Source organism: Triturus cristatus, chromosome 8 (assembly GCF_964204655.1).
Source record: "Triturus cristatus chromosome 8, aTriCri1.1, whole genome shotgun sequence".
Classification (NCBI taxonomy): Eukaryota; Metazoa; Chordata; class Amphibia; order Caudata; family Salamandridae; genus Triturus; species Triturus cristatus.
This window is the reverse complement of record NC_140591.1, coordinates 20,357,946-20,372,938: the sequence shown is the minus strand read 5'-3', so window position 1 is coordinate 20,372,938 and position 14,993 is coordinate 20,357,946. Positions and strand designations below refer to the sequence as shown.

Genomic DNA, 14,993 nt, shown 5'->3' with positions numbered 1-14,993 from the left:
ACACAGCAGCAGGCAGCACAGCAACCAGCAGGGGAGACTAGCAGACGAGGGTTACACAGCAGCAGGCAGGACAGACGCCGCCTAAGGGGACACTAGCAGACAAGGCGCACACAGCAGCCGGCCGCTCAACACAGCAGCCAGCAGGGGAGACTAGCAGACAAGGGTTACACAGCAGCAGGCAGGACAGACACAGCCCAAGGGGACATTAGCAGACAAGGTGCACACATCAGCAGGCAGCTCAACACAGCAGCCAGCAGGGGATACTAGCAGACAAGGGTGACAGAGCAGCAGGCAGGACAGACACCGCCTCAGGGGACACTAGCAGACGAGGGTTACACAGCAGCAGGCAGGACAGACACCGCCTCATGGGACACTAGCAGATGAGGGTTACACAGCAGCAGGCAGGACAGCCACCGCCTCAGGGAACACCAGCAGACGAGGGTTACACAGCAGCAGTCAGGACAGACACTGCCTCAGAGGAAACTAGCAGATAAGGGTTACACAGCAGCAGGCAGGACAGACACAGCATCAGGGGACACTAGCAGACAAGGGTTACACAGCAGCAGGCAGGACAGACACCGCCTCAGGGGACACTAGCAGCCCTGGGTTACACAGCAGCAGGCAGCTCCACACAGCATCCAGCAGGGGACACTAGAAGACTAGGGTTACAGAGCAGCAGGGAGGACAGGCACCGCCTCAGGGGACACTAGCAGACTAGGGCTACACAGCAACAGGCAGAACAGGCACCGTCTCAGGGGACTCTAGCAGACAAGGGTTACAAAGCAGCAGATAAGACAAACACCGCCTCAGGGGACTCTAGAAGCCAAAGATTACACATCAGCAGATAAGACAGACACCGCCTCAGGGGACACTAGAAGCCAAGGGTTACACAGCAGCAGGCATGACAGATGCCGCCTCAGGGGACACTAGCAGACAAGGGTTACACAGCAGCAGGCGGGACAGCCACCGCTGCAGGGGACATTAGCAGACAAGGGTTACACATCAGCAGGCAGGACAGCCACCGCCGCAGGGGACACTAGCAGACAAGGGTTACACAGCAACAGGCAGGACGGACACCACCTCAGAGGACACTAGCAGCCAAGTGTTACACTGCAGCAGGCAGGAAAGACACCGCCTCAGGGGACACTAGAAAACATGGGTTACACAGCAGCAGGCAGGGAAAGACACCACCTCAGGGGACACTAGCAGCTAAGGGTTACTCAGTAGCAGGCAGGACAGACACCGCCTCAGCCAGAAGAGTCACACAAACAGCCTCACCTGGGCCACGATGTAAAACCAGAGGTTGTGAATTTTATAAAAATATCCGAGTCCAAAGAGAGCCGTGAAGAAGCCGCTGGAGACCATCCCGAAGGAGAGGTAGTATCGAATCGGTAACCGCTCCCCAATGATGCCACTGTGAGGACAAAAAGACAGGAGAACTTGTCATATAAGAGGTAACAGGGCAACAAAACGTGCAACAGAGCAGGGAGAGTGGTATGGCAGGCTCAAAACCTTCAAAGGTGCAGGCAGCGAGGTATGACAAGGTCAAAACCTTCAAAGGTGCAGGCAGCGAGGTATGACAAGGTCAAAACCTTCAAAGGTGCAGGCAGTGAGGTATGACAAGGCCAAACCTTCAAAGGTGCAGCCAGTGAGGTATGACAAGGTCAAAACCTTCAAAGGTGCAGGCAGCAAGGTATGACAAGGCCAAACCTTCAAAGGTGCAGGCAGTGAGGTATGACAAGGTCAAAACCTTCAAAGGTGCAGCCAGTGAGGTATGACAAGGTCAAAACCTTCAAAGGTGCAGGCAGTGAGGTATGACAAGGTCAAAACCTTCAAAGGTGCAGGCAGCGAGGTATGACAAGGTCAAAACCTTCAAAGGTGCAGGCAGCGAGGTATGACAAGGTCAAAACCTTCAAAGGTGCAGGCAGTGAGGTATGACAAGGTCAAACCTTCAAAGGTGCAGGCAGTGAGGTATGACAAGGTCAAAACTTTCAAAGGTGCAGGCAGTGAGGTATGACAAGGTCAAAACCTTCAAAGGTGCAGGCAGTGAGGTATGACAAGGTCAAAACCTTCAAAGGTGCAGGCAGCGAGGTAGGACATCAAAACCTACAAGAGTAAAGGCAGTGGGAATGTAGGACAACGTCAAAAACTACAATGGAGTAGGTTCTGAGGAAAGTCAGCACTTGTACAGGTGGAAGTACAGTGCTCACTTTAGGTACATACTAACAGTACGCGTGCACAGGTGGGCGTTGAGATGCTCCCCTTAGGTACAAACCAACAGTATTCTTGGACAGGTGGGAGTGAAGTTGCTCACTTTAGGTACATACTAACTGTATACGTGCACAGGTGAGGGTTAAAATGATCACCTTAGGTACATACTTACTATCACTATACTTGGACAGTTGAGCGTTAAGATGCTTGTTTGAGGTACACACCAACACTATAATGGGAAATCTGGGAGTACCACGGCTCACTTTAGGTGTGGACAAACGCATTTGCGGAGTTGCCAAAGTACCGAAGCTCACCTACATATGGACCAATAGTACACGCGGATGGGCCAGCATTCGGAAGGTCTCCTAGGTATTTCTCAATAGCAGAACCGGATGGGCCAGAATTCAGAAGCTCACCAAGATATGGCCCAATAGCATATGTGGATGGACCGAAGTACTGAAGCCTCCCTACGTATGGAACAACAGCATACGCGAATGGACCGAAGTACTGACACCTTCCTAGATATGGACCGATAGCATACACGGATGGGCGAAAGCAATGAAGCTCACCTCAGAAACATGCCAATAGCGTAAGCGCACAGGAAGGAGTAGTCCAGCGCTCCCAGCAGCTGCTTGTAGTTCTTCTTATCTGAAAATACAAAAGAACACACTCATGACAACATGCTCCTCTCAATGTACAGCTGCCCCTGGCCTGGAAGACGTGCAGTGTGCAGGTGAGTGTGCCAAGATGCAGTATCAGACACTACCCCTTCTGGGTAAACATTGCCATCCCTGCGCCCTCCAAGACAGCACAGGTGAGAGTGAGCTCTGAATGTCACCTCAAGCCATGAGTAACAGAGCCTCAACACAGCTCTCATTCACTTATGTCACAACTAGTCCAGCACAACCTTGAGCTTGCCAACTACTTCCAAGTTTAACATACAAGCAAGATGATGGGAAGCCATGCGGCAACCCAGTGCTCCGCCCCTTAGGTTTTTATCTTAGCAATATTTCGTATTTCTGGTCTGTATTGAGATCATTGGTCCGGATGCAAACTTATTTGGTGAGGGTTAAGTTTACTTGCACGGTAATATTTAACATAGGAGCAAAAATCCAACGTCTCTTCCTCTCAGTAATAATGTATCTCTATTAAAGGAGACAATAAACAGAGAAAGTCAGTCAAAGTAATGTTTATTTAGACCATTGGTCTTTAAACAAGGCAGATACATGTATACATAGTCCCCTTATATAAATGTTTTCGATTTATATACAATTCTAATGTCAAAAATAATTTAATGAACAATTTTGTGACTAAAAACAAATCACTTAAAAATTTCTAATTAAAGACATTCTTTAAGCAGAATCAAGCTGCCTAAAATTGAAACCAGTTAGAAAGAAGCCCTACATCTTTCTATAGCCTTCATTTCTCACTATGGCTTCCAATTCGTAATCCCATAAGTACCTAGTTCATCTTATTTCTCCAGGCAAGACCTTTTTTACTGCAATCATGAACCTTCCAATACTTATTGCAATATCCAGGTAACGCATGTCAACAAGGAGTTCTACAGTTTGGGCTTTTTGGAAAAAATTGGGCATAAGATCATTTTCCTCAACACTTTTAAACAATCCACTAATATGTTCAAAATATTGCATTTTGTGTCTAGTTTACATGTACATTTCCCGTCGGGTTGGATCATTTCCATTTTTATTCTCTCATTTATTACCCAGGGGTTAATGTCGAAACCTATTCTTAATAATTCACACCTGAGTCAACAATTTGGTTATATGTCCAAATATTGGAACCAGACTTCCTTCTGCCAAGAGTTGAGCATAAATTGCACAGATTTATTCTCTCTCAGGTACTGCCAATCCTTTTCCCGAGATAGTTCCTTCCCTAAAGTTCTTAGTTCACCCTTTGAAACTTCTACTTGTAACATCTGTTGACATACTCTCACCTTCGTATTCCCGCATACAGATCTAAATTTCTTTCTAGCTCCTTTGGCCCATTTTGAATCACTTTGCTGGATCTCGTTCATACACCACTGGCAGTGGTGTAACACAGGCCCCCGTGGTGCAGGGGGCCCCCGGGCTGCAGGGGCCCCCTCAGCACATTACTCTGTCTGAGAGCTCCTGATTAAATCCGGAGCTGGGGCCCCTCCATGCATCTTGCAGGGGGCCCCCTCAAGTCTCGTTACGCCACTGACCACTGGGAGACTTTCTGTTCCTCTCCCGACCCCAATGCTTTCCAAAATCGTATTAGTGCCACGTGGGCCTGTATATTCCACGGGGTCATACCCGTGTCCAGTCCTATTGCCTGTATCATGGATGAGCCTGGTAGGGACATTAGGGTCTTAGTACCTTTCCCTTCCTCACTGTGCCACCCACTTTTACCGCTGATACGGAGTTGATCTGCTCCATATAGTAGTTGTGGGGGTGTCATAGCACTGAAGGCTTTCAACATAGGTCTATCTGACATCTCCCCAGAGTCACGGTTAAATTGTTTCAAACCACCCACCGAAGTAAGTGCCCTAGCCTTGAGGGCCTCTATATGGGTACACCAACTCAGGGACCTTTCAAACCAGACCCCTGGATAGTTATATTAATTTACTGTTTCCAGTTTTGTAGGTCCCAGGTACCAATTAAACACATCTACCTTTTCCCCAAGGCACAGCGCCTTGGTTTTATCCATATTTACAGTTAGGTGTTTGGACCTACAGTATTCACTGAATGCGTCCAGCTTTCTCTGGAGACCCACCTCTGTCTGATCTACAATTACCAAGTCATCTGCGTACAACAAACTGAATACTTGTTTGCTGTTCATTCTAGGGCTTGCACTTCAGTCCACCGCAAAGGCAGTTGGAAGATCAGCTAGAAATATGGAAAAGCATTGAGGTGCCAACACGAACCCCTATCTTAATTCAGTCTTAATTGCAATTTTCCATGTCAATGCCCCATCGGTGTCCTTAATACCTGTGCCCAATGTTGCTCATGCAGCTTCTGCATTATAAACAGTAACCCCTCTGGGATGTCATATTTTACGGCAATCTATGAAACGGTAGAGCATCCTCCCTCTCTGCTCGACTCATTTCCGTGCGATTGACCAGAGGGCGAAGCAGTGATCACCTGTGGAGTGGCCCGCCTTGAAACCACCTTGTTCTACGGGCACAATCGATCTCTGTTCCACCCATTCCTTCAGTATTCCCAAGACTATTTTTGCGAATACTTTTTCTCCCACAGCTAGGACATTTATCATCCTGTAGTTTGCTGGGGCCTTCATATCTCCTTTCCTATCTATTGGTCTAATTATGGATCCTCTCCAGCTATACGGGATTTGACGTGTATCGAATATGAGCAAGTACACTTGAGATGGCGCTTCGGCCCACCACTCAGCCAGTGTCTTTATTATAAATGCAGGGAGGTTATCGGGGCCAGCTGGGCGAGTTAAGTTTAGCTTTCCTAAAATACGGTTTATATTATCTGCTGTAAAGTGTACTTTTAGATCTGCATCCACTACTTCCCAGGGCATTATATCTCTTTTTGCAGGCTCTGTCCTCGAGCCACATAGATCCTCAAAGCTCTTCAAATGCAGCTTTGTCCACCATGCAATTCATTGCCCCTTGAATCTTGCCTGCGCCTTCCTGTATCAACTTCCTGAATGTTTGTGCATTTTTTTATTCCATTGCTTCGAGCAGATTCCCCCAACATTTCTCTTTACATTTCCTTTTCTGATTACAGATTAACGTTCTATACGCTTTCCTCATTTTTAGTAAATCAATTTAACTTCCTAGATCATACCTGACTCTGAGGCTCCTCTCCCCTTTCGTTTCCTAAATTCCCCACTGAACATCCCATGAACATCTTAACAAAGGCAGCTGCCACTATTGGCCTCACGATCACCCATGTTTTCAACTCCTCACTTAGCACAGGGGTAGTCCCTCCCCTCTGGAAAGGGGCAATGGTCAAAACCCTGCTTAAAAAGCCTCAACGGGATCCCGCAGACCTTGACAACTACCGCCCTATCTCTCTTCTGCCTGGGATCGCAAAAATCACTGAAAAATATGTTAATCATATTCATTCAAATTTCCTGGAAAAATTTAATCTGCTACATCCGTCCCAAACAGGCTTCCGGCCTCAGCAGGGCACGGAAACTGCCCTGCTAGCGGTAGTGGAGGAAAGCAGAAAAATCCTAGATGGCGGAGGTTCAGCGGCCATCATATTATTGGACCTGAGCACGGCATTCAACACGGTGAACCACCAAGTCTTGATTCAGCGTCTCACTAACTTGGGAGTAGCCGGAACTGCTCTCAATTGGATCCGTTCCTTCTTGAAAGGACGATCAGTTCAGGTATTTGAAGAAGGTGTGAGCTCCAAACCTCAGCCTCTCCTGTTTGGTGTACCGCAAAGTTCATCTTTGAGCCCTACGCTCGTCAACGCGTATATGTCTCCTTTGGCTTCTATTGTGGCTCCTTTTGGAATCCATATGGTTACCTACTCTGATGACACCCAACTGGTCATAGCTTTAAATCAATCCACACAATACTCCACTACCCTGAAAGCAGGTCTCACGGAAGTCGTAAAATGGATGGGGCATCTCATTTGAAACTAAATGGAGAAAAGACCGAGATTATGACTCTGGGCAACTTTGACAAAACGACACTTAGAACCATCTGGCCAGAATGCATGGGCCTGGTACCTACCCCAAAGCCAGAAATAAAGAGTCTGGGCACCTGGTTAGACCAGAACTTTACTGTCGAAACTCAAGCTAGAAAAACAGTTGCAACCTGTTTCGGCCTAATCAGAATGGTCAGGAAAGTGCTCCCCCTGCTCCCTTCCCAAGCCAAGAAAATGTTGGTCCAACCCCTCTCACTTTCCAGGTTGGACTATGGCAATGCACTTTATCTGTGAGCCCCTACCTCTGTGATCAATAAACTTCAGATTGCCCAGAACTGCACAGCCAGACTATTGATGGGAACGCCTAAATTCATATCCGCAAAACCAGCCCTCCGCCTCCTACACTGGCTCACAGTCAAAGAGTGAATCATCTTCAAATCCTTTACATTGTCCATAGATCCTTGCAGGGGATTGGGCGTCCTCTTCTCTCGGCTGTAATTCGTCCTTATAAAGTGAGGAGAGAGCTTCGCTCGGATGAACTTCACCTAATTGACACCCTTAGAATTAAACAAGCCAGAAGTGGCCGCAGACTCTTCTCCCTGAATGCCGGTAGGCTCTGGAACGCTCTGCCCCTCCACCTCCGGAAAGAGACTCGTCACCTTGTCTTCTGGAAACAACTTAAAACCTTCCGGTTGCCCTAAATCTTTTGCCGTCCCTTCTGATCACTAGTCATGCCTAGCGCTGGGAGGCCTTCTGGTAGCCATGCGCTCTATAAATTTCCTTTTCTTTTCATTTCATTGCCCACTAAACAAGTCCATTCTCATTCCATGATTACCCCGGTTCTTCTTGGCCCTTCATTTTTTGTGTTTTAATTTTACGCTAAGACATTACACCCCTTGTCTAATCGTTTTTTCACATCAATCTAGGTTTTGTATCCTGGTATTTTCCAAGCTTAAATTCTGTTGGAAATTAGCCAGTTTTATCACGCATTCCTCTGTTAATCTAGTGGTGAGGCGTTTAGGGTAATCTAGTTGCAGGGGGATTACTGCATCTCATGGGCTCTCTTTGCCTCTAATTATTTCTAGTTCTAATTAGTCGTGATCACTTCCCCCGGCTTGTGTTATGCAAAACCCCTTTATTTTATGATAATTCCGGGCATATGGAATCAACAGGGCAGGATTGCGAGGCCAGGCGGTCGGTCTCAATCCTGCCATTCAAGCGGAACCAGCCCTTTGTGCCTGGATACTTTCCTAATGCCAGATCTCGCGAGGGTAGTGTAGTATCCGGAAAACTGGCCATACTTATATGAGTGTAATATTTCTATAAACCAGGGGTCTATTCTTTTTGGGGTAATTTTATGGTTAACGTCTCCCATCAGGATTAGCTTATCAGTGTCGTAATTTTCACACAGACTGTCCACATCGTCCTTAAATGTACCCATCTCTATCCTATACTCTACCGGGCTCCCCCGCTGCATGTATACATTCATGATTACCATATTGTCATACTTAGTATAGGGGTCCAGCAGGCATACTCTGCAAGCCAGTAGCCATTTACATTTTACGACTATGGGTATCACCTTTTTATTAAGGTCATAGTCCCCCCAACACCCTGGCTGTTTTCTCTTCACCGGCTGTTTAATTGAACAAACCCTTCGATTATGGGAGTTTCATCGCACAGCCCTGTTTCTTGCAAGCATATAATCTCAAGTCTATTGGCTAACTTTTTAAGGATTTCTAGTTTTGCCATTCTCCCAAGCCCATTTATGTTCCATGTTGAAATTCCAAGTTGTGCGGCGACCCCGTACCCTAATCGATCTCCCATAGCCATCCCATTTCCTCCGGGGCTGGTGAGGGGGCCCTGCTAAGCTATTTTCAAAACTCCAATTACCCAAATGCTTACTTGTCTCTGTGGTATCTAATGTAATTTCAATATTTGCTTTTTCCTCCTACTTCGGATGTTTCAACCTGACCTGTCTTACCCCTAGACCTGCATGGTGTTTCAGAAAAGCTTTACCTTGATGTCAGGTCTGTTTCTGGGATTAAACGTATCCCTTCTTTTAGTACCTCTTTCTCTGCTTTTACAATAGCCGCCTTAACTAACCCAGAGTACATCAGAACCTCAGCAATCTTGTTCCCTTTGTTATTTTGGGTGACGCCCACTTGTCTAACATCCTTGGTTCCCATTTCTTTTAAACTAGTGCATATAAAAGGCAAATATGAGTTTATAGTGAGAGAACTCCTGATGTAAATATGTTCTTGCAGTGGCCCTCCAGTTACAACAGGTAGTAGTAGTCCACCTCAGAGGAAACACATACTAGATCTGAGTGTAATCCATGCGGTCCTAGGTACAGCCATAAAAAACACAGGCATTCACCCACCTTTGAAAGACCTACACAATGAAAGCCTGAAACAGCAACACCACACTGTTCTACAGGAAGTGGACTACTCTCTCCATGAAATGGTCAACTGAAGGCAGGCTAGATGAGGGGTCCATTCCTACTACACCAACAACACCACACTGCTCTTCAGGAAGTGGACTACTGATGGCAGGCTAGATGAGGGGGCCCATTCCTCCTGCACCAACACCACACTGCTCTCTAGGAAGTGGACTACTTACTGCAGGCTAGATGAGGGGGCCCATTGCTCCTGCACCAACACCACACTGCTCTCCAGGAAGTGGACTACTTACAGAAGGCTAGATGAGGAGGCCCATTCCTCCTGCACCAACACCACACTGCTCTCCAGGAAGTAGACTACTTACTGCACGCTAGATGAGGGGGCCCATTCCTCCTGCACCAACACCACACTGCTCTCCAGGAAGTGGACTACTGACGGCAGGCTAGATGAGGAGGCCCATTCTTCAAGCACCAACACCACACTGCTCTCTAGGAGGTGGACTACTTACTGCAGGCTAGATGAGGGGGCCCATTGCTCCTGCACCAACAACACACTGCTCTCTAGGAAGTAGACTACTTACTGCAGGCTAGAAGAGAGTGCCGATTTCCACTGCACTAACAGGAAGTGAACTAGAGACGCCTGGTTAGCTGAGAGGCCCCATTCCTCCTAGCTCTGTAGAATGACTCTACCAACGTTCACTGTACTTACACATTTCTGGGGTACGGGCGGCTTCGTGTCATATCAGCATGTAGGAACACGTTGGCCCCCATGTAGGCATACTTATCCCGATTCACCCCGAAAGTCTCACATTACCCCCAAGAATGAACGCTGTGCCTTCATGCTACATGCCACGTGGAACCCTAAAGCACTCCCATCTCACCGACATCTAGTCGTGCATTGCTGCCATCGAAGTCTAGAGAGCTGCACATGGTCTACCAAAAAACCAGGATGGGCTCGACCATTCTAGGGAGCACTTTGGATAATTGTCCCTGTCGGGGTCTTAATTTAAAACGGTATTCCTTTTATTCACTGTGTTCCCGGTATGATTAGCAGTAGAAATAAGGGGGTGTCTATTGAGGTGATGGTCTGTTGGACTAAAGGAGGGAATCTCTGTGCCTCTGCACCTGTGCTGTATTATGACGTGGCCACAAAGGCAAAGAAGCTGTCAGGAGGTGCACTTGAAGTGCCACAAAATTGTGGTGCATTGTCAGAACGTCCCCAGAGGTCAGCCCTCTCGAGGGTTGAAAGGAGGTCCCATGGAGCTCCCAGACATCGGGTCACTGACTGCACCTGCCTGCAAGCGGATCTCGAATCCCTCTTGAAAGTGCAGTCGGGTGCAGTCTGCACTGTGACAACACAGAGCAGCTTTTAAACAGCTGCTTCGTATTCAACTTGAATGTGCTGTACCCAGGGCAGCACGAGATTGCTGCTGCTCTGAGGGCAGTGTATTCAACATAATAAGGTGTGCAGGCCCTGTTTGCCCATGGCGCACCTGTTTCAAGGTGCACCATGGTGAGAACGGGGAAGGTGCAACCATATCAGAATACTGCTTAGGAGCCGTATTACAGAAGGTGTCCCGGTTGGCCAATAGGCATTTGCGCCCACTTTGCATGCCCCCAGGGCCCTTTGGTATTACAGAAGGGGCCACAGATGCTTGCATGGCCCATCCTGTAATATAGATAGCGTTGGCACACATGTAGCACCAGCACTATGGAGAGGGGGCATTCCCTCATTTGTATGGGGGAGTGGCCCGATGCAAATGCGGGAATCACTTTGCCTTTGCACCTGGGCTGTTACCGAGATGGGCAAAGATGCACACATGCTCTTAGCAGGCGCACTGAAAGTGCGTAACAAAAAGGTGGTGCACTGTCAGTGCATACCCTGAGGGCAGCCCTCTCAAGGGACTAAAGGGGGTCCCAGGGACTCCCCCCAGACATCCCCTGTAGGCGGGTGCAGTCACTCACTGCAGCTTCCAGCAAGGGGATCTCGCTCTTCTCTTCAAAGAGCAGGCGGGTGCTGTCTGCACTGTGAAACACGAAGTGGCTTTAAAAGGGCCCCTCCATTTTTCACTGAAATGTGCTACACCCTGGACTGCACGAGTATGTGGCTGCCCTTGGGGCAGCGCATTCTACATAACAGGGTGCACTTTTCCTGTTTGCAACCGGCGCACCTGTAGGAGAGTAGGATCTGCTTCTTATAGTTACCCCCACTTTTTGCTGATGCTTCACTGTTTTCAACTTAGTCTGACTGGGATCCTGCTAATCAGGACCCCAGTCTATCTGCTTTCTCCCTAAATTTGGTTGTTCATGTACTTTAGGTATACTCCAGATTGGATTCTGGGGTACCCTTATAAGTCCCTAGTATATGGTATCCTATATACCCAGGGCATAGGTACCCCAGAGGCCTCCCAGGGGCTGCAGCATGTATTATGCCACCCCTAAGAGACCATTCAAAATGACACAACAGGTCTGCTATACAGCAGCCTGTGTAAGGTGGCGCATGCACCCCTTACTTAGATATAGGTTCACTATATCTATACATCTCACTGTACATATAAACCTATCAGTCACCCCTATGGCAGGCCTTATCAATCCTGAAGGCAGGGTGCTGGGTTTTATGTGAGAGCGTGCCCATGCATGAGCAGAGCCCCTCTGCAGCCTTTGGAACCTCTATTCCGGGGTGGTTTGTGTTGCAGCCAAACCAAATATACCTCAGTGCATTATAACCTCGCGGTAAATGCTAATTTAAAACGGCTGCATGGAAACATGTCGTGTTTGGTGCCAAACATCTTCGAATCACACCTTCACACCATTAAGTGCTGTGGGAGCTATGATTCCGCCCTACTAGAGGGAGAAATATGATAGCACCGGTACACCCGGTACCAGCTATGCAAACCCTGGCATCACCAAATGGATGCTGCCAGCCACAGCCTCCTGCTGCTGGACGAAACTCCAGCAGGGGACGGCTGGACAATAGGTTTCCTGTCACAGAGAGGTGTGACCACCTCCCAGACAGGCTTTAGTGTACTGGGGCTGGGTGGGTGCACTCAGAGTGCTTTGATGTCTGCACTGGGGGCATATTTGGTGTCCCTGTGCATAGTCGAGCTCAAACCGGTTGCAGGAGCCATTTGCTCCTGCTCTGGCGCAAAACTGGACAAAGGACATGGGTGTAGCCACCCCCCTCTCCTGACTCTCCCATAGGTGGGTCCCCAGAGTTTGTCCCACTCCTTCCTTGGGTATAAAGTAGGAACCCCTGGCTACAGGACTGTAGATTTACCTGGATGAAACTCTGCTACAGAAACCAAGTACTTCAACTATCTACACTACGTTGGATGACCGAAGAATATCCCTTGGAGTAAAGGAGTTGCTCCCCTGCAAGGCAGGCATCTAAAACGCATCTGACCAGTTTGCATCTACGCCATTCCTGACGGACCCCGAATATTTTGCCACACAGGAGATGGGTTCCTGAGCTTCCCTGAGACCAACCAGTGCCCTCAGCGAACCTGAGACCCGAACCCCTGGACATCGTGCACATTGCAGCAGCATATGCTTTTTGGCGACCCCTGAGGCTGTGCTTTGGGCTACTTGTAGTCCAGACCCCGAGAAGTGATTCCACTGAAGAATACCGGCCTACACTCCACGAGTGTTCCGTGGGCTGGTATTTTGTGATTGCTCTCGAGGTCCCTTCGCGATCCTTCATCCGTCGACCCGTGGGTCCCTGAGAAGGGAACTGTAACTTTAAGTGGGCCTACCTGGTTGCTCCAGACGATCTCTGACTCTCCATCACCCCAGGACCTTGCTGGTCCACACCAAAGCATTTTTTATCTGACCGCGTCGTTGCAGTTGCCAAGGCTTGTTGGTCTCCAATCCAGACACTGACCCCCCAGCACTTGACATCCTTTGTGGAACAGCTCGCCTGCGGACTCTGGTCATCGTCAACGTCTCCTGGTCCCTGTGGCTGCAGAGTCACGCTTCACCTCATCGCACCTGAAACACCCGACATCGGTGGGCATTCGCCTATCGTGCCCCTGGTCACTGCCAAGTGACCCAGACTCTATCCCCTCTGCTTTCAGGTTCTTCTCAGCTCCGATCCAGGCTTGGATCACACTGGACACTTCTCCTCTTCCCGGCAGCAGCACTTTGCAGCATCACGCCATTGAAAACAACGAAGAATCCCGACACCATTTGACACCTATGCACCCGGCCTCCCTGGGTTAGGTAACACGAGTACCCCAGTGCTCACATGGGTGCTGGCCTTAGAAACTTCTAAGTTTGAAAGGGTTTCCTCAAAGTCCTCTCCTAAGTGTCCTTAATCTTTAAAATTCCAACCGCGACTTTGCCATAGGATTGTACGGCGCTCGTGCATGTGTTCTCACACTGCACGCGCCCCCCGTGGGTCCCCTGTGTCACTACCTTGGGTGGTTCTTTGGGGTCCCAGCGATTCTACATGCTCTAGGCCCTGTGTCTAGTCAAGTCGTGGTTCTTATAACACTTTCTTAATATATGGTTTGGTCTCCCCCTGGGGCTCACTGTGTATTGTGCTATTTACTGTCGTTTTAGCACTGTAATATTGTGTGCCTTGTTCTCTAATCCCATAAAGAGGTTAATAGAGAGTGTTTAGAAATAAATACATATATTTTATATATACCTTGTGTGGTTCTCCTTTCATTTGGTCATTCAGGAGGTTATAATCTGGTAAACCAAGCTGCTTTACATTCCTTCAAGACTTAGCCTGAAGGCTGCTCTCCATAGCTACCACTAGGATAGCTTTCAATAAAGGTTTTCTTTAACCTAATCATCAATAAGGGTTGTTTGGACGGGTGCAAGGTGCTCACTTTAATTAGTGGACAGCATATACCAGGCCAACTTCTCCCATTGGTGTGCAGCAGTTGGGATTCAAGTTTGCTATTGCTTTACCAGATTATCTCATTGAGTGACTAACTGAAAACCACTATAGGTACATAGAAATCAAGTCTAGAATACAGTAAGGTCTACAGTACTTAGAGTTGTGTGTCAAGGGCTTTGCACACCCTTTCTACAACTCAAGAGAGTTTAGTAGTTCCCACTAGGTTAGGTAGGTGCGACACCTCACAACATTAGTATGTCTTCAAGAGCAGAAGGCAGTGGCTCCTTGCTGACTAAGTATGACCATTTCCAATTTCAGGAATTGAGAAATATGTGAGCATCTAGAAAATTGAAGACAGGGAAGAACCCTAGGACTCAACGCCTCATAGAGGCTTTACTTATAGATGACTTCAGAAAGACCCTAGGGTCTGATGAGGCAGGCAAGTTGGGTGGGACAGCAGAAGATGACAGGACTGGAAGTGAAAACATCCAGGACCGGGACTCTGAAGCTGGCAAGGAGGAGCAGGAGGATTCTAACCTGGACAATCCAATCCTTCCTGAAGGTGAGGATGAGGAAGAATGCATTAATGGCCCTCTCTTTACCCCACCTGGAAGGGTTAACAGTGTGCCAAGAAGATCAAGGTCTCCTTCTCTGGAGTCTAATCATTCTGGTACTTCTGTAGGGACCTCTGTTTCTCATAGGACCTCTGCTTCTCATAAAAGGGAGTCCTCTTATGAGAAGGAGTGCCAACTGTTCAAATTTGAGAGAGCTAAGCTCACAATCAAGAGAGAGCAATTGGCCTTAGATAGGGAATCCCTGGAGCTTCAGAGAGCTTCTAAAAAGTTGGGGCTAGAGCCCCATGGTGGCAGCAACAGAGTCCCTAGAGGTAGAGAACATACCCATGACCATAGGATCCTGAACAAGATTG

At 48.2% G+C, this 14,993-nt stretch overlaps 1 protein-coding gene across 1 annotated transcript in view; it reads right to left on the bottom strand.

Annotated features, from left to right (window-relative positions):
- The window catches only part of SLC37A1 (solute carrier family 37 member 1), a 271,365-nt gene that overhangs the window by 137,090 nt on the left and 119,282 nt on the right, over positions 1 to 14,993 (bottom strand). Inside the window, exons 5-6 of the mRNA XM_085620751.1 lie at positions 2,781 to 2,859; positions 1,279 to 1,414 (exon numbers count right to left, since the gene is read on the bottom strand). Of these exons, the coding sequence (XP_085476877.1) occupies positions 1,279 to 1,414; positions 2,781 to 2,859 (215 nt within the window). The remainder of the gene's footprint in view (positions 1 to 1,278; positions 1,415 to 2,780; positions 2,860 to 14,993) is intronic.